This window comes from Haematobia irritans, chromosome 5, assembly GCF_050003625.1.
Source record: "Haematobia irritans isolate KBUSLIRL chromosome 5, ASM5000362v1, whole genome shotgun sequence".
In the NCBI taxonomy this organism is placed as follows: Eukaryota; Metazoa; Arthropoda; class Insecta; order Diptera; family Muscidae; genus Haematobia; species Haematobia irritans.
The window spans coordinates 146270722-146290171 of NC_134401.1; the positions used below are offsets into that span (position 1 = coordinate 146270722).

The window sequence follows — 19450 nt, forward strand, 5'->3', positions numbered from 1 at the left end:
AAATAAAATTTTGACAAAATTTTCTATAGAAATAAGACTTTACCAAAATTTTCTATAGAAATAAAATTTTGTTAAAATTTTCTATAGAAATAAAATTTTGACAAAATTTTCTATAGAAATAAACTTTTGTTAAAATTTTTTATAAAAATAAAATTTTGACAAAATTTTCTATAGAAATAAAACTTTACCAAAATGTTCTATAGAAATAAAATTTTGTTAAAATTTTCTATAGAAATAAAATTTTGACAAAATTTTCTATAGAAATAAAACTTTACCAAATTTTTCTTTAGGAATAAAATTTTGACAAAATTTTCTATAAATTTTGACAAAACGTTTTTTAGAATTAAAGTTTAGACAAAATTTTGCATAGAAGTAAAAATTTTGACGAATTTTCTATAGAAATAAAATTTTGACAAAAATTTCTTTAGAAATAAAATTTTGACAAAATTTTCTATAGAAATAAAATTTTGAGAAAATTGTCTATGGAAATAAAATTTTGACAAAATATTCTATAGAAATAAAATTTTGACAAAATTTTTTATAAATATAAATATTGACAAAACTTTCTATAGAATTAAAATTTTAACAAAATTTTCTTTATAAATAAAATTTTGACTGCATTTTCTATAGAAACTAAATTTTGACATAATTTTCTCCAGAAATAAAACTTTACCAAAATTTTCTATAGGAATAAAACTTTGAGAAAATTTTCTATAAAATTTTTTTACATAAATAAAATTTTGACCAAATTGTCTTTAGAAATAAAATTTTGACAACATTTTCTATAGAAATAAAATTTTGAAAACATTTTATATTGAAATAAAATTTTACCAAAATTTTCTATAGAAATAAAATTTTGTTAAAATTTTCTATAGAAATAAAATTTTGCCAACATTTTCTATAGAAATAAAATTTTCATTTGTTTTGTTTTGTTTTGTTATTGTTGGTTTTGTTCTTTAAGCATTGTTGTTGTTTTTTATTTCAGCTTAAAACCATACATTGACTAAACTACAAGAGTAGCTTAACCAACAGAGGAAAAGAATGTTTGTCAAATTTATTTGGGCAAAGCCCTATAGACTGCAAGATATGTTTGTTTCGAATTTATTTCGGCAAAAGCCGGCTATCAATGTAAAACCTTTTTTCGGAGGGTTCAAGTGTGGTTTTTGTTGGGTTTAATAAACTGCCTGAATTTATTCTGATAATTGGTTGATAGTTTTGCTGCAAGTAGAGGATGCTGATGAGGAATGTGGTAATTCCGAAACGTGCGTCCATCCAACCATCTTGCAGTCTATAGGGCTTTGCCCAAATAAATTTGACAAACATTCTTTTCCTCTGTTGGTTAAGCTACTCTTGTAGTTTAGTCAATGTATGGTTTTAAGCTGAAATAAAAAACAACAACAAGAAATAAAATTTTGTTAAAATTTTCTATAGAAATAAAATTTTGACAAATTTGTCTATAGAAATAAAATTTTGGCAAAATTTGCTATAGAAATAAAACTTTGAGAAAATTTTCTATAAATATTTTTTATATAAATAAAATTTTGACAAAATTGTCTTTAGAAATAAAATTTTGACAAAATTTTCTATAGAAATAAAATGTTGTTAAAATTTTCTATAGAAATAAAATTTTGACAAAATTTTCTATAGAAATAAAACTTTACCAAAATTTTCTATAGAAATAAAATTTTGTTAAATTTTTCTAAAGAAATAAAATTTTGACAAAATTTTCTATAGAAATAAAACTTTACCAAAATTTTCTATTGAAGTAATATTTTGTTAAAGTTTTCTATAGAAATAAAAGTTTGACAAAATTTTTTATAAATATAAATATTGACAAAACTTTAGAATTAAAATTTTAACAAAATTTTCTATAGAAATAAAATGTTGGCTAAATTTTCTATAGAAATAAAATTTTGACTAAATTTTTATAGAAACTAAATTTTGACAAAATTTTCTATAGAAGTAAAATTTTAACAAACTTTTCTATAGAAATAAAAATTTTGACAAATTTTCTATAGAAAAATTTCTATAAAAATAAAATGTTTAGAAAATTCTATAGAAATAACATTTTGCAAAAAGTTTCTATGGAAAGAAAACATTGACAAAATTTTCTATGGAAATAAAATGTTAACAAAATTTTCTATAGAAATAAAAATTTGACAAAATTTTCTATAGAAAAAAAATTTTGACAAAATTTTCTATAAAAATAAAATTTTGACAAAATTTTCTACAGAAATAAAATTTTACCAAAATTTTCTATAGAAATAAAATTTTGACAAGATTTTCTATAGAAATAAACTTTGGACAAAATTTTCTATAGAAATAAAACTTTACCAAAATTTTCTATAGAAATAAAATTTTGAGTAAATTTTCTATAGAAATAAAATTTTGACAAAATTTTCTATAGAAATAAAATTTTGACAATATTTTCCATAGAAATAAAATTTTGACTAAATTTTCTATAGAAATAAAATTTTAACAACATTTTCCATAGAAATAAAATTTTAACAAATTTTTCTATAGAAATAAAATTTTGACAAAATTTTCTATAGAAATAAATTTTTGACAAAAAATTTATTTCTATACCAAATTTTTCTATAGAAATAAAATTTTGTTAAAATTTTTATAGAAATAAAATTTTAACAAAATTTTCTATAGAATTAAAATTTTAACAAAGTTTTCTATAGAAATAAAATTTTGAGTAAATTTTCTATAGAAATTAAATTTTGACAAAATTTTCTATAGAAATAAAACTTTAACAAAATTTTCTATAGAAATAAAATTTTGACAAAATTTCCTATAGAAATAAAATTTTTTACAAAATTTTCTATAGAAATAAATTTTTGACAAAAAATTTCCAAAGAAATAAATTTTTGCAAAAAAATTCTTTAGAAATTACATTGTGACAAAATTCTGTCACTATGTAGCTGTAATGGAAAATTCACTCATCGTTTTGTTTTTCATCTTTGAGCCACTGTTTGGAGAGTACATATCACGCTTCCCATGTATATAGGGAATATTATATTAATGGATACATGTGTAACAAAACAGAGTAACAAAAATATTGTTTATAATTTTGCTGCTACTACAAGCTATACATGCATCCCCCCAAGTCATCATCCCATTCGTCCATCCACGTGCCCATGACAATGGATTTTAGTAACGAGTGCTTTTGTTGTTCTACTCTATTCCGTCGTTTTTTGGTTTTTTGTTTTGTTCGTCTAGATTTCTAGTGGTTTTGCTTGCATTCTCTTCAAAAGAAAATTGTTATTATTTTTGTTGTAAATGTTTTACGACCATTTTTTCAAATAATGGATCTCAGAATTTTACGCAATAATATTTTTGGTGTTGTTGTTGTGAAATGTTAATTAGAAATACAACATAAAGCAAAATGTTATAAAAGACGGAAGGAGTGTGAGTGGGATGGGAGAAATAAAGTCTAAAAGCGAATGACATTGATTGGCATGAACGACCTTTTAGATATGAAACTTACTTGAATTTAAATTAGAAAAATAAAACTTATTTTTTACTTCAATTAATTATTTCTTTAAATCAATTTAGGTTGAATAAAATTGAATTAATATGCTGAGGCTAAACAACCCATCAGCAGTATCGGAACTCTCAGACGATCGTTATGAGCTCCAGAATCATGGAGTAATAAGAGAATTGTAGAATCATGGAGTAATAAGAGAATTGACGAACACAAGCATGCCTAAAAGATCTGAAGCAACGTATCCAGGCTCTGGCAAATATAAGCTGTGAACCTCCATAAGAGCCTCGGCGAACCACAGTTAGAGGAATGTCATGAATTCAGTTATTTAGGTGACCTGGCGGTAACAGCTTGGAAGACGATAAACACTACACACTTTTGCAACAACAACACACGTTTCCCCGTAGATGTGTTACAATCTGTGGGTCACGAGAGACACCTTGCGCTCCGGTATGTAGGACCGACTGCCGGGTATGCCTCAACCACTAATGGAATTTCGACTATCTTGAAAACAGAACACTTGGAAGACTCGCATCGGCCAAGTATTCTTCTGTCGTCTGCTATCAAGATTCTGGAAGCTATTCTAATGATCCAAGTGGCAGTGCAATGTCGCAGAACATGAGCATGGTTGCGCTAGGGCGAGACCACAACACACATTAAAGGTAAGTGATTCTAGGAGAAGGAATTAACTAGGCTTGTCTCAAGTTAGAGTTCCGTTCCCTCTATTTTTCAATTTCTACGTGGCAAATGGTCCACTACTACCACCTGAGAGCCTATGAAGATGATTGTTCCATAGTTATATCAGGTAAAGAAGCCAAGGTATCTTAGGTTAGGTTAGGTTATGTGGCAGCCCGATGTATCAGGCTCACTTAGACTATTCAGTCCATTGTGATACCACAGTGGCGAACTTCTCACTTATCACTGAGTGCTGCCCGATTCCATGTTAAGCTCAATGACAAGGGACCTCCTTTTATAGCCGAATCCGAACGGCGTTCCACATTCCAGTGAAACCACTTAGAGAAGCTTTGAAACCCTCAGAAATGACACCAGCATTACTGAGGTGGGATAATCCACAGCTGAAAAACTTTTTGGTTTTCGGTCGTAGCAGGAATCGAACCCACGACCTTGTGTATGCAAGACGGTCATGCTAACCATTGCACCACGGTGGCTCCCTATCTTATTGTGGCCAAATCATTCCCGCGTTCGAGAAAACCAATATTTTTGAAGTGACGCTTGGTAACATGGTCCTCTTTAAACCTACGTGTGTGTTGCCAGCCAATACCTTTGGGTGGAAGATAAGGAAAAGGAGTATAACGGACGGTTGGCCGTTCCCTAATCGATTCCGTAGCCATGAATCCAACCTACGTGTGTGTTGCCAGCCAATACCTTTGGGTGGAAGATAAGGAAAAGGAGCATAACGGACGGTTGGCCGTTCCCTAATCGATTCCGTAGCCATGAATCCAAATATTTCACGATGAACGAGAGACTTGTCTATGAAATTGGGAGCCACTGTGGTGCAATGGTTACTGTGGTGCAATGGTTACCATTTGTGGCCAATCATTCCCGCTTTCGAAAAAAAAAACAATATTGTTGAAGTGACGCTTGGTAATATGGTCCTCTTTAAACCTATGTATGTGTTGCCAGCCAATACCTTTGGGTGGAAGTTAAGGAAAAGGAGTATAATGGACGATAGGTGGTTCCCTAATCGATTCCGTAGCCACGAATCCAAATATTTCACGATGAACGAGCGACTTGTCTCTATGAAATTGGGAGCCACTGTGGTGCAATGGTTACCATGTCCGCCTTACATACAAAGGGTCATGGATTTAATCCCTGTTTCGACTAAACACGTTTTCAGCGGTGTATTATCCTCTCTCTGTAATGTTGGAGACATTTCGGAGCGCTTCGGTGGCTTCACCGCAGTGTGGAACGTCGTTCGGACTCCCTTATGAAGTAGTAAAACGTAGTCCCTTGTCATTGAGCTAAACATAGATTCGGACAGAATCACCACTATGGTATCACAATGGACTAGTCTATGTGAGCCTGAAATATCTGGCTGCCACTATACACGCAGAGAAGGAATATGATCACCCCAACCATGTTCCAACAGCAAAATGTTACTTTTCACGGAAAACATATAGCATGTTTGTCGAAACCATGTTCTTTTCTCGGAGATTATGTATCTGATTTCGGAAAGCATATTATGTTTGACGAGAAAATAATATTTTTGCGACAAAAATGATACATGGTCGCTGTGAAAAAGTAACATGGTGCTCTTGAAACATGTTTGAGGTAATCATATTCCTTCTCTGGGTGTACCTAACCTCTATGAAATTCCTTAGACGGGGTACTCATGGTGGAGCTCCATTCCCTCCGTTCTCCGTACAAAGGCTTTTCTACCACCATCAGATAGCCTAAGTAGATAATTATTAAGTTCTAGGATTTGTGGTAAGTTCTAGGATTTGTGGTAAGGATCATTTAAGATGCCGAAAGTAATCTTCAATTTTCTGCTCCTAAATCGTCAACAATAATATTCCTTTGAGCGTGATTTCAAAATACTTTCGTCGAAACATACAATGCAGTGGTTTCTCACATAATATGCTAACTTTCGGAGAGAACACACGCAACGAATTGAGCCATCACAGGGTAGACTTCACAATACTAATCACCTGGTCGGAGACACTAGTGTTGCGGAAATACAGGCGGGATTAATGTTAGTTCTAACATTACACCCAGTGCAACAAAATCATCCCGGAATACAAGTACGCATGTTTACCCTATCACATTCCCCAATCGAAATCTAAATCCCAATCCCGACCACATGGATTTTTTCTTCTGGGACAGAATTTGCCGGTAAGTCCGCTTATAATCCTCCTACTTCTTTTGGTCGGCAACCAGTGAAGTACAAATGTCCAGCCTCGAGCATAAATTATCTGAAAATTTGTGCCTCTAAATCGCCGGAAACCATTTTCACATCGTGGTCCAAAGAGGTGAACCTGGGGCTCGATATCCACATACTCGGCCAGAGTATTCACACGTGCATGAATCCCTAGGTCTTTTGTGTGACGTTCCACAGCCTGATCTTCTTTGGTAAACATGGGGAAATGGTCGCTAAAAAATTGGGAGAAGAAACAAAATCCAGAAATCATTGGCTGGTAGTGCTTGGGGCAAATGATTGAAATGGCATTTCCGTTCTTGCTGTGATGTTTGTCCCTTCATCGAATATGAGCCCCTCTTTTGTTCTCCCAGTATTAGCGAGACCCAATAAAGAAATATCCAAACGGTGCAGAATACTGCGCTGCGGATTGCACCTCTAAGATAGCGGAACAGCATCTGAGTCCCAAATGCTCTCGGTGAGGGAACACTGAGACCTCCTTCTCATCAGCACCTGATAAAGTTGCAAGGGGACAAACCAAACAAACCATGCTACCTGAGGCCCCCGTTTTGTTTCCCAGTATTAGCCAGGCCCAATGGTGAAATCTCCAAACGGTGCAGAATACTGCGCTTCTGATTGTCACTAACACATCGGTACAGCATCTACAGGTTGAGTCCAAAATACTCTCGGTGAGGCAACACTGTGACCTCCTCTGTGATCAGCACCTGATAAAATGGCTAATCACTTTCAGGGGGCACCACCTGAAAGAGTCGAGACTTACATTCAATTAATCCTCTGATCGGCGATGACTACGTAGGTCAAGTTTCGGAATTTCTGCCTCTAAATCGCCGGAAAACATTTTCACACATCGTGGCACAAAGACTTGAACCATGAGCTCGATATCAACATACTTGGCTAGAGTATTCTCACGTGCAAGAACCCTAAGGTCCCTGGTGTGACGTTCTACATTTTGTTCTGGTCGTCCCCCTTTTGGGTCCGCAGTATTAACGAGACCCCATGGATAAATCTCAAAATCGTGCAGTATACTGCGCTATGGATTGCCACTCGAAGATACCGGAACATCATCTAAAGGATGAATCTAAAATGCTCTCGGTGAGGCAACACTACGACTACTGATTAAGTGGCAAACCAGATAAACCATGCCATTTGAGGACCCCGTTTGGTTTCCCAGTATTAGCGTGATCCGATGGAGAAATCTCCAAATGGCGCAGAACACTGAACTGCGGATTGCTGCTCTAAGAGTCCAAAACAACGTCTGCAGGATGATTTCAAAATGCTCTCGGTGAGGCAGCACTGCGACCTCCTCTCCCACCAGCACCTGATAAAGTGGAAAGTGGTCATGTCATTTAAACCATGCCAACTTCGAGGTGGCACCATCTAAAAGAACCAAACCCACCTGGTTAGACTTCAGAAAAGAGTTCTCACCTGATTGGCGATGACAGTGGTGTCCCGTGTTGACATATGGTAGTCTTTACAAGTCCACACTGGGAGGAGGATAGCCTTCTGAACCGCTGCCATGAAGGCTATTCAGATGCTAGTGGTTCAGAAGGCTATCTTCCTACCTGTGTGGACTTGTAATTGGTGGAAGACTACCATCTGTCACCTATGACGAGGAACGTCTGACTAGGGAGGCCGCATCGGAGCTATCTTAGCTACGATCTGTCATCTCCAGACATCTGAACAGTTACCTCTCACTTCTGAATCCAGAAATTCAATATAAATTCAATTCTGGACTCATCCAGTAGAGGCAACGATCTGTCATTGGTTCAGAAGGCCATATCTTTCTACCAGTACGAGGAGTCTCTTTGCGTATTTTGCGAAGCCAACCGACCTGACACCTACTCACTCTGGACTCATCCAGTAGAGGCACGATCTGTCATCTCCAGGTACCTGAGAAGTTACCTCTCACTTCTGAACCCAGCAATTCAATATGAATGTCCGAGGGCATTGGTTCAGAAGGCCATATCTTTCTACCAGTAAGAGGAATCTCTTTGCGTATTTTGCGAAGCCAACCGACCTGACACCTACTCACACTGGACTCATCCAGTAGAGGCAACGATCTGTCATCTCTAGGCAACTGAAAAGTTACCTCTCACTTCTGAACCCAGCAATTCCATATGAATGTCCGAGGGCATTGGTTCAGAAGGCCATATCTTTCTACCAGTAAGAGGAATCTCTTTGCGTATTTGGCGCAGCCAACCGACCTGACACCTACTCACTCTGGACTCATCCAGTAGAGGCAACGATCTGTCATCTCCAGGCAACTGAAAAGTTACCTCTCACTTCTGATCCCAGAAATTCAATTTGAAGGCCCGAGGGCAACATACTCAAACCATGCCTCCTTCAGGAAGGCACCACCTGATACAGGCAAGGCCACCCTGATCGACTTTAGAAAAGACTTACAATCAATTCATCACCTCATCGGCAATGACAGTGATGAGGGAAAACGGCCGGCATTGGTTCAGCAGGCAATCTACCAGTCGGTGGGAGACAATCACCTTTTAGCGACGACAACAGCTGACTGATTAGAGAGTTTAAATCGGTGTTATTTCAGCTACGATCTGGCATTTCCAGGCACCTGAACAGTTGCCCGTCACTTCTGTACCCAGAAATTCAATATGAAGGACCGAAGTATGGACACGAGGCATATCTTCGCGTGTTTTGCGAAGCCAACCGATTAGACACCTACTCTGGAATCATCCAGTAGAGGCTGCTCGCTACTTAAAATTTTAAACTCAATGTAATTGTTTTGTAGGGAGCCACCGTGGTGCAATGGTTAGCATGCCCGCCTTGCATACACACGGTCGTGGGTTCGATTCCTGCTTCGACCGAACACCAAAAAGTTTTTCAGCGGTGGATTATCCCACCTCAGTAATACTGGTGACATTTCTGAGGGTTTCAAAACTTCTCTAAGTGGTTTCACTGCAATGTGGAACGCCGTTCGGACTCGGCTATAAAATGGAGGTCCCTTGTCATTGAGCTTAACATGGAATCGGGCAGCACTCAGTGATAAGAGAGAAGTTCACTAATGTGGTATCACAATGGACTGAATAGTCTAAGTGAGCCTGATACATCGGGCTGCCACCAAAATGCTCTCGGTGAGGGAACACTGAGACCTCCTTCCCATCAGCACCTGATAAAGTTGCAAGGGGACAAACCAAACAGACCATGTTACCTGAGGCCCCCGTTTTGTTTCCCAGTTATAGCCTGACCCAATGGTGAAATCCCCAAACGGTGCAGAATACTGCGCTTCTGATTGTCACTAACACATCGGAACAGCATCTACAGGTTGAGTCCAAAATACTCTCGGTGAGGCAACAATGTGACCTCCTCTGCGATCAGCACCTGATAAAATGGCAAATCACTTTCAGGGGGCACTACCTGAAAGAGTCGAGACTTACATTCAATTAATCACCTGATCGGCAATGACTACGTAAGTCAAGTTGCGGAATTTCTGCCTCTAAATCGCCGGAAAAGATTTTCACATCGTGACACAAAGACTTGAACCAGGAGCTCGATAACCACATACTTGGACAGAGTATTCTCACGTGCAAAAACCCTATGGTCCCTGGTGTGACGTTCTACAGTTTGTTCTGGTCGTCCCCCTTTTGGGTCCGCAGTATTAACGAGGCCCCATGGATAAATCTCCAAATCGTGCAGTATACTGCGCTATGGATTGCCACTCGAAGATACCTAACCTAACCTTGTTTTGTATACCGGACATCTGTAGTATTTGAACATTTACCTCTTCGTTAAGGACATCGACTTCGTGAAATAAAGGAAGGATATTATGGAATAAAGTTAGAGTGTAACGACAAGCCAAAAACAGGCATAGATGGGTTTTGCAACCGACTTGGGACAAGGAAATCTGAATCCTCTTCTCAATCTAACCCTAATCCAATCCACAAGTCGGATGTTTACCGAAGACGATGAAACCTTGGAATGTTTCTTCTGTCACTGTTCATAACGAGCCGAATGCTGGCTTAGGAATATTTCTGCGAACATGAGAGGTAGGAAATCCGAGGACTCCTTTTAGCCTTTGTCGAAACTATGCGAATACATTATTGCTCCTTATACTTACAATTTCCCAAGTAAGAAACACCATCCTTCATTCTTCATGGATAATAAATTGTTTAATATTGCATATCTGTTTTTTTTTCTTGATTCTAAACAGGGCGCTTAGTAGGAATATTGTGCAGAATATAAATTTACATATCTATGGTAGGCATGATGATAATATTTTAAGGACACTTTATATAAGTATATATAAAAAAAGTATAAGAATATACAACAATGAGAGCGTGATTAGCTTCTTCCTCATCTCTACTCCAGATCCAACCAAGTTTCCAGAGTAGTAGAACTTGAACGTAAACTTGATTTTGCTGGTGAATCATTGGCATTCATATCAAAACTCGGAAAATCATCATCATCTTCTAGAGAATTTCCATTGATATCCCATTTTACCACGGGTGTTAATTTATAAAAATAATCTCTTTCCTCACCAATAAACAGCTGATGATAGTTACCATCGGTGATACAACCTAAACTAACATTGAGTGGAAGTATATGATTCGATTGTTGTTGGTATTGCTGATGATTTTGTAGTTGACCGGGAACCTTTTCACTTTCATCGCAAGGATCTTTGATAAGGAGATTGTTATGCGTTTCAAGGCCTCTAGTGATATAGGTGTCGCTACCTTTGCCAGTTGATTGAAGACAATTGAGATTAATATTACCATGACTACCATTGAATCTATTGCAGATGGTATTATTGGTAGTATTCAATATATTCTCATGATCCTCATCATTTGCATCATCATTGATTATATAATTATCTAGGCTACAAGTGGACGGTGTATGTCTTAGATATCGTACATCTTCTTTGTACTTGACTTTTTCAAAAACAACCTCAATTCTAGATCCATCGTCATTCTCCTCATCATCGTCGTCGTCGACGGCTTTATTGATGAATGACTTGGGTCTTTGGCGTTTTTCTTCTTCGTCATCTTCATTTATGGCCGTTTCACTAAATTTTGGATCGTAGGGTATAATTTCTGAAGCTGTATCACTTCGTAATTGTTGCAAGCGACGAAATTCATAACCATCGGCGGTAAGGAATAATTTTGAGGTTAAACTTTGTAGGACGGGTTTATCACTATTCAGCTCTTCAAAATGTATGGTCAATTTTCTCTTAACACTCTCTTTGGATAGATCTTCCAAGGATCGTGCAGTTGTTTCTTCATCTTCTGCTGGTTTCTTTGATTTGCCACGCGGTGAACGTTTCTTTGGTGTAATTTGCACATTCTGATTAACATCTTTCTCTCTGGCCTCCAATGATATGTCCACATCTTGTGAGATCTCTTCCTCCTCGAGACGTTTAAGGAAAATCTGTTTACTTGATAATTTTCGCATTAACTAAAAAGAAAGAAAGAGAAATCAGATTGTAGATTTATTACCAAACCAGTAGTAGGACAGTATGAGAGAAATCATAGATATATCAGAGGTTTTAGAGGTAGCCTGATGAAAAACCATTCCAAATTGAGCAGTTTGTGAACGAACAAAATGATCGGGTTTATTTGCCAAATATGTTAGCCGAAAAACACATATTTTTTGTCAAAATTCGTTTTTATTATTCAACATAGTACCCTTCAAGAGCGATACAACGACTATAACGAACTTCCAATTTTTTGATACCATTGTGGTAGTACTCCTTCGGTTTTGCCTCAAAATAGGCCTCAGTTTCGGCGATCACCTCTTCATTGCAGCCAAATTTTTTCCCTGCGAGCATCCTTTTGAGGTCTGAGAACAAGAAAAAGTCGCTGGGGGCCAGATCTGGAGAATACGGTGGGTGGGGAAGCAATTCGAAGCCGAATTCATTAATTTTTGCCATCGTTCTCAATGACTTGTGGCAAGCATATAATGTTCAAAAATAGCACAACATGTTTGGAACATATATGTTAGAAGATATTATTTATGTTTAGGACATACAATTTTTGTAAATATAATATGCTTGGATGCCAACATATATTATAAACATATATGTCATATTTGTCAAAATTTTATTTTATAGAAAATTTTGTCAAAATTTTATTTTATAGAAAATTTTCTCAACATTTTATTTCTATAGAAAATTTTGTCAAAATTTTATTTCTATAGAAAATTTTGTCAAAATTTTATTATTTTTTTTAAATTCTGTCAAAATTGTGTTTCAATGGAGAATTTTGTCAAAATTTTATTTTAATGAAAAATTTTGTCAAAATTGTGTTTTAACGGAGAATTTTGTCAAAATGTTATTTCTATAGAAAATTTTGTTAAAATTTTATTTCTATAGAAAATTTTGCCAAAATTTTATTTTTATAAAAAATTTTGTCAAAATTTTATTTCTGTAGAAAATTTTGTCAAAATTTTATTTTTATAAAAAATTTTGTCAAAATTGTATTTCAATCGAGAATTTTATCAAAATTTTATTTCTATAGAAAATGTTGTCAAAATTGTATTTTTATAGATTTTTTTTTTTAAATTTTATTACTATGGAAAATTTTGTCAAAATTTTATTTAAAAAGAAAAATTTGTCAAAATTTTATATCGATAGAAAATTTGGTCAAAATTTTATTTCTATAGACAATTTTGTCAAAATATTATTTCTATTGAAAATTTTGTCAAAATTTTATTTCTATAGAAAATTTTGCCAAAATTTTATTTTTATAAAAAATTTAGTCAAAATTTTATTTCTGTAGAAAATTTTGTCAAAATTGTGTTTCAACGGAGAATTTTGTCAAAATTTTATTTCTATAGAAAATTTTGTCAAATTTCATTTCTAGAGAAAATTTCGTCAAAATTGTATTTTTATAGATTTTTTTTTTTTAATTTTATTTCTATAGAAAATTTTGTCAAATTTCATTTCTAGAGAAAATTTTGTCAAAATTGTATTTTTATAATTTTTTTTTTTTTAAATTTTATTACTATGGAAAATTTTGTCAAAATTTTATTTCTATAGAAAATTTTGTCAAAATTTTATATCGATAGAAAATTTTGTCAAAATTTTATTTAAAAAGAAAAATTTTTCAAAATTTTATATCGATAGAAAATTTGGTCAAAATTTTATTTCTATAGACAATTTTGTCAAAATCTTATTTCTATAGAAAATTTTTTCAAAATTTTATTTCTATAGAAAATTTTGTCAAAATTTTATTTCTGTAGAAAATTTTAACAAAATTTTATTTTTATAAAAAATTTTGTCAAAATTTTATTTGTATAGAAAATTTTGTCAAAATTTTATTTCTATAGAAAATTTTGTCAAAATTTTATTTCTATAGAAAATTTTGTCAAAATTTTATTTCTGTAGAAAATTTTGTCAAAATTTTATTTGTATAGAAAATTTTGTCAAAATTTTATAATTTTTTTTTTAAATTCTGTCAAAATTGTGTTTCAATGGAGAATTTTGTCAAAATTTTATTTTAATAAAAAATTTTGTCAAAATTGTGTTTTAACGGAGAATTTAGTCAAAATTTTATTTCTATAGAAAATTTTGTTAAAATTTTATTTCTATAGAAAATTTTGTCAAAATTTTATTTTTACAAAAAATTTTGTCAAAATTTTATTTCTGTAGAAAATTTTGTCAAAATTTTATTTTTATAAAAAATTTTGTCAAAATTGTGTTTCAATCGAGAATTTTATCAAAATTTTATTTCTATAGAAAATTTTGTCAAAATTGTATTTTTATAGAATTTTTTTTTTTAAATATTATTACTATGGAAAATTTTGTCAAAACTTTATTTAAAAAAAAAATTGTCAAAATTTTATATCGATAGAAAACTTGGTCAAAATTATATTTCTATAGACAATTTTGTCAAAATATTATTTCTATAGAAAATTTTGTCAAAATTTTATTTCTATAGAAAATTTTGCCAAAATTTTATTTTTATAAAAATTTTAGTCAAAATTTTATTTCTGTAGAAAATTTTGTCAAAATTGTGTTTCAACGGAGAATTTTGTCAAAATTTTATTTCTATAGAAAATTTTGTCAAATTTCATTTCTAGAGAAAATTTTGTCAAAATTGTATTTTTATAGAAATTTTTTTTAAAAATTTTATTTCTATAGAAAATTTTGTCAAATTTCATTTCTAGAGAAAATTTTGTCAAAATTGTATTTTTATAATTTTTTTTTTAAATTTTATTACTATGGAAAATTTTGTCAAAATTTTATTTCTATATTTTATATCGATAGAAAATTTTGTCAAAATTTTATTTCTATAGACAATTTTGTCAAAATCTTATTTCTATAGAAAATTTTTCCAAAATTTTATCTCTATAGAAAATTTTGTCAAAATTTTATTTCTGTAGAAAATTTTAACAAAATTTTATTTTTATAAAAAATTTTGTCAAAATTTTATTTGTATAGAAAATTTTGTCAAAATTTTGTTTCTATAGAAAATTTTGTCAAAATTTTATTTCTATAGAAAATTTTGTCAAAATTTTATTTCTGTAGAAAATTTTGTCAAAATTTTATTTTTTATAAAAAATTTTGTCAAAATTTTATTTTTATACAAAATTTTGTCAAATTTTTATTTTTATAAAAAATTTTGTCAAAATTTTATTTCTACAGAAATTTTTCTAAAAATTTTAATACTATAGAAAATTTTGTCAAAATTTCATTTCTAGAGAAAATTTTGTCAAAATTGTATTTTTATAGAAAATTTTGTCAAAATTTTATTTTTATAAAAAATGTCAAAATTTTATTTCTATAGAAAATTTTGTCAAAATTTTATATCGATAGAAAATTTTGTCAACATTTTATATCGATAGAAAATTTTGTCAAAATTTTATTTAAAAAGAAAAATTTTTCAAAATTTTATATCGATAGAAAATTTGGTCAAAATTTTATTTCTAAAGAAAATTTTGTCAAAATTTTATTTCTATAGAAAATTTTGTCAAAACTTTATTTCTATAGAACATGTTGTCAAAACTTTATTTCTATAGAACATTTTGTCAAAATTTTATTAAAAAAAAATTTGTCAAAATTTTATTTTAAAAAAATTTTGTCAAAATTTTATTTTTATAAAAAATTTTGTCAAAATTGTGTTTCAATGGAGAATTTTGTCAAAATTTTATTTCTATAGAAAATTTTGTCAAAATTTTATTTCTATAGAAAATTTTGTCAAAATTTTATTTCTATGGAAAATTTTGTCAAAATTTTATTTCTATAGAAAATTTTGTCAAAATTTTATTTCTATAGAAAATTTTGTCAAAATCTTATTTTTATAAAAAATGTTGTCAAAATTGTGTTTCAATGGAGAATTTTGTCAAAATTATATTTTTATAAAGAATTCTGTCAAAATTTTATTTTGATAAAAAATTTTGTCAAAATTGTGTTTCAGCGGAGAATTTTGTCAACATTTTTTTTCTATAGAAAATTTTGTCAAAATTTTATTTCTATAGAAAGTTATGCCAAAATTTTATTTTTATAAAAAATTTTGTCAAATTTTTTATACCCTGCACCACACTGTATTATAAGTTAGTGCATATGTTTGCAACACCCAGAAGGAGACGAGATAGACACATGGTGTCTTTGGCAAAAATGCTCAGGGTGGGCTCCTGAGTCGATATAGCCATGTCCGTCTGTCCGTGAACACATTTTTGTAATCAAAGTCTAGGTCGCAGTTTTAGTCCATTCGACTTCAAATTTGGCACAAGTATTTGTTTTGGCTCAGAATAGATACCTATTGATTTTGGAAGAAATTGGTTCAGATTTAGATATAGCTCCCATATATATATTTCGCCCGATGTGGACTTATATGGCACCAGAAGCCAGAGTTTTACCCTAATTGCTTGAAATTTTGCGCAAGAAGAACAATTAGTACTATAGTCAAGTGTGCCAAATTTTATTGAAATCGGTTCAGATTTAGATATAGCTCCCATATATATCTTTCGCCCGATATGGACTAATACAGTCGCAGAAGCCAGAGTTTTAGCCCAATTTGGTTGAAATTTTGCACTAGGAGTACAATTAGTAGTGTAGTCAAGTGTGCCGAATTTGGTTGAAATCGGTTCTGATTTAGATATAGCTCCCATATATATCGTTCGCCCGATTTACACTCATATGACCACAGTGGCCAATCTTTTACTCCGATTTAATTGAAATTTTGCACAGGGAGTAGAATTAGCATTGTAGCTATGCGTGCCAAATTTGGTTGAAATCGGTTCAGATTTATATATAGCTCCCATATATAGCTTTAGGCCGATTTACACAAATATGACCACAGAGGCCAATTTTTTGCTCCGATTTAGTTGAAATTTTGCACAGAGAGTAGAATTAGCATTGTAGCTATGCGTGCCAAATTTGGTTGAAATCGGTTCAGATTTAGATATAGCTCCCATATATATGTTTTTCCGATTTCGACAAAAATGGTCAAAATACCAACATTTTCCTTGTAAAATCGCCACTGCTTAGTCGAAAACTTGTAAAAATGACTCTAATTTTCCTAAACTTCTAATACATATATATCGAGCGACAAATCATAAATAAACTTTTGCGAAGTTTCCTTAAAATTGCTTCAGATTTAAATGTTTCTCATATTTTTTTTACTAACATTGTGTTCCACCCTAGTGCATTAGCCGACTTAAATTTTAAGTCTATAGATTTTGTAGAAGTCTATCAAATTCTGTCCAGATCGAGTGATATTTAAATGTATGTATTTGGGACAAATTTTATTTTTATAAAAAATTTATTTTTATAAAAAATTTTGTCAAAATTGTGTTTCAACAGAGAATTTTGTCAAAATTTTATTTCTATAGAAAATTTTTTCAAAATTTAATTTCGAGAGAAAATTCTGTCAAAATTTTATTTAAAAAAATTGTTAATATTCCAATATCGTATTAATTACTCTCTGTTTAAGTTTATCAAGTTTTGAAAGTCAGTTAAAATTTTAAATTAACACCTTTTTGCTTTACTTGATAGTTTGTAGTACTTTTCGTAGTACTTATTAAAATGCTGTTTTTTTACATGTATTTGTATGATATTGCAGTTGTATTTCCATTGAAAAAATCCATCACCAACACTGACACCCTCACAATCACATTTCTTTTTGCCACAAATAGTTGTGAATAACTTTTATTTGTTTCTTCTGTTTAAGTCCTTAAGCTTTTCATTACCTTTCACTGGTCATTAAATAATCATGGTTCCAAGAATTATCCTTTCATTTCGTAAAATCCAACACACACAATTAATATTGATTTTTTTTAATAGTCCTTAGCCAAAAATATACAACAGGAATAAATGGAATTTATTTTCGTTGTTAATCGCTTTCTTTAGAATTTAAATATTTCGCTTATGGGTCGGTAACTCAAAAAGGACACTTACCTTAATGCAGGACTTTTTTGTACGTTTCAATAGATGAGACATTTTTTTGTCTTTACTGGAGTTATTGAATTTTCATTTAATATTCTCAAAGCCATTACCAATGAAATAAAATGAAAATGGACACCACTAATTTGGGTCTATGTCCTGGCTTTTTGGTGTTTTGAAAACTTCCTGCACTGTTTGGTCATATTTCACGGAAGAAACAAAACCATCGACCGACCGACCCGTAATCGACCAAGACCAAGTATCGGTTGGTTCTTCTATGGCCGTCTGACACCGTGAACCCCAATGAAATGACTGCATTACCATGGTAAACTGTAGTGGCCTACTGTATGGAAGGGGGGGAGGGGAGGCTTTGGCGCTTACATACACACTCTCTCTATATGTTGCTCTATTGTCTTCTGTTGGTGTCCGTTTGCCGACACAGTAAAGCTTTTAACAGCTTAACACCCATTCGGTCACAAATATACGAGGACGTAGATGAAGCCTGTTAGTAAACCATTGTGAGGTTCCCCAAGCTACATGCCTTCTGCTTGATATTCTAGGGGTTTCGGTCATTTGTTTTTGTGTGTTGCACAGTACAGGCGAGGATAAAAGACTACTTAGCCTAGAGAGTTCTCCTTTTGGCACAAGACTACATTTCCATAAGGCCTCTAACAATTTATGAACATTTGCGTACACTGTGTGTTATTCTGTTAGCACAATGAATGAGTGGCGTTCACTGTAGTCCTCTAATGTGGCCTTTACATATATTCAAGAGGTAGAGTTGCCATCATTTAAATTGTTTTATAAACAATAAGGCTAAAAACATTAGAAAAAAAGTTTGTACGTGAATAGTATGGCGAAAGGGAAATCAATAAATGAGATAAGCATCGTAGTTTTAAAATCTAGATAATTTCCTATTTATTTTTAAAGAAATAAAAATATTTTTTGTCTTCAATCACGTAATTAATTGATCCAATTAAGTTTTAATTGAAATTTCTTCAATAACAGAAATGATAGTATCAATAACCAACGTTAATAAAAAACTGAATTGATCCAATTAAAAATTTAATTGACACTATTAATTTTTGTGATTGATTTTTGTTTCAATTAAAAAAATTTGTTGGGCCAATTAAAGTTTTAATTGAAAACTTTTTAGAATTCAATTAAAAATTTTATTGGAAAAATTTTGAGTGTCAAATTATTTGCCAAGACCATTTTCTAAATATCGTAAAGCCAATATGAGCTTAAAATGTTTGCTGCGACGACGAATTCGTATTTGATTTCTGTCAAATATTTGCCCAGTGTGACCGTACCGTCAGCCTTACAATTCGTGGGAATATATTAAATTGGCAACACTGGTGATTATCCATACTATAAAAATGTCAATATGTATTATTAGAGAACGAATAAATAAGTATGTGTGTATGTATGTATATGCTCTTTTTATTGGGAAATGATTCATAATACGAGTAAAAATGCTTCTGTATTTTTCATCCAAAATGGGGCACAGTGGTTTGATGGCATTTATAATTTTTGCCAATATTTGATAAAAAATTTTATTTTTATAGAAAATTATGTCAAAATTTTATTTCTTTAGATAATTTTGTCAAACTTTTATTTCTATAGAAAATTTTGTCAAAATTTTATTTCTATAGAAAATTTTGTCAAAATTTTATTTCTATAGAAAAATTTGTCAAAATTTTATTTCCAAAGAAAAATT

The 19450-nt window shown here is 31.9% G+C and overlaps 1 protein-coding gene across 1 annotated transcript; it reads right to left on the reverse strand.

Annotated features, from left to right (window-relative positions):
* Positions 1–10493: 10493 nt before the first annotated feature.
* On the reverse strand, positions 10494–18409 carry LOC142240987 (uncharacterized). The gene is made up of 2 exons (XM_075312728.1): positions 17746–18409; positions 10494–11801 (listed from the first exon to the last, which is right to left on the reverse strand). Exons 1-2 carry the CDS (start codon positions 17785–17787, stop codon positions 10710–10712), a joined length of 1134 nt encoding a protein of 377 aa, XP_075168843.1. The 5' UTR covers positions 17788–18409; the 3' UTR covers positions 10494–10709.
* Between the last annotated feature and the right edge of the window lie 1041 nt (positions 18410–19450).